At 39.8% G+C, this 1,174-nt stretch overlaps 1 protein-coding gene across 1 annotated transcript in view; it reads right to left on the bottom strand.

Annotated features, from left to right (window-relative positions):
- The window catches only part of fam151a (family with sequence similarity 151 member A), a 17,352-nt gene that overhangs the window by 10,308 nt on the left and 5,870 nt on the right, over positions 1 to 1,174 (bottom strand). The window contains exons 3-5 of the mRNA XM_015393120.1: positions 886 to 1,048; positions 755 to 812; positions 499 to 517 (exon numbers count right to left, since the gene is read on the bottom strand). Coding sequence (XP_015248606.1) covers positions 499 to 517; positions 755 to 812; positions 886 to 1,048 — 240 coding nt within the window. The remainder of the gene's footprint in view (positions 1 to 498; positions 518 to 754; positions 813 to 885; positions 1,049 to 1,174) is intronic.

The following is a 1,174-nucleotide window of genomic DNA, read 5'->3' on the forward strand; positions in this document are numbered from 1 at the left end:
AGCAGCAAAAAATGAAGCAGCAGACGCGACTTTGCTGCTCTTGCTGCGTCCGGTGTGAACGTAGCATAACACTCCCTCCATGAATTATAATAAAGCTATTTATATGCATAAATCCAGTGGAACACTATGGCCGATAGCCGTACTGCTCCACTTGTGAAACTAAAATCTGTTTTGCTCAATTATTCTTATTGCCACATCGCCAGACAGGACACTGTAAAGAAAAATAAATAAATAAAAATAAATGACATTGCTGATTTTTTTGGCATGCTTGCCATGGTTTGACATAAAAAAAAAAAGAAAAAGACTTAGACAAACTTTATTGCCATTGTGTACACACAGGCTGCATATAAGGCAAAATTCGTTCAGTACAGCTCACAGGGCATTTCAGTTTCCTAAAGTGCAGCAGTGATAAAATGCAAACATGGTGATCAGATGTAAACATAAGACTGAGATATGATTTACATTTTTTCCAACATTCAGCACTATTCAGTATAATACCAGAATGAGAAAATGGACCCTGATTAGGATGGGAGTAAGAATAATAACAGCGGTCAAACAATAAAGGTTTCTGCCTAAGTGTTTATGTCTACAAAAAGCAGAAGATTATTCATTCACTTTCTGAGGGATTTCAAAATAAACCCCTAAAGCGCTTATTTAGCCTACTAGAGTTATGCCTAAAATCCTCCTTAAACACGTAAAATAAGAATACCCAATCTATGAGTGCTAAGACTGTTCAGACTGTGGACATACACACCATCCATCCGGGAGACAGAGTAACATCTGGAAACTTCTCCTGAATCAGCTGAAGAAATCTGGGAAAGTATTGAAAAACAGTCATTTACCAACAGCTTTATTTACCTTCTGCTGAACTCTAAGGAGTCTGACCTGGTTCCATTGACCGTAGGCACGAAGCTCGGTACATTTGGACCTTGGAGGATGTCTGCATTGAGCCACACAGGCCTGTTGATTCCTCCACTTCCCTGCTTTTCCTTAAGAAGGTCCAGAGAGAAACCCACAGACTCCAGAGACTTAAAGTCCAACTTGATCCCTGAAAGTTGACACAAAATGAATAAAACTTTAATGCAGCCAAACAAGTTGTCATGATCTGGCCTGTTTGCTCCTCCCTAATTAGTAATTCCCCTCACCTGCCGTTTTCCCTCCCTGCCTCAATTAC

Source organism: Cyprinodon variegatus, unplaced genomic scaffold (assembly GCF_000732505.1).
Source record: "Cyprinodon variegatus isolate N-32 unplaced genomic scaffold, C_variegatus-1.0 Scaffold625, whole genome shotgun sequence".
NCBI lineage: Eukaryota > Metazoa > Chordata > Actinopteri > Cyprinodontiformes > Cyprinodontidae > Cyprinodon > Cyprinodon variegatus.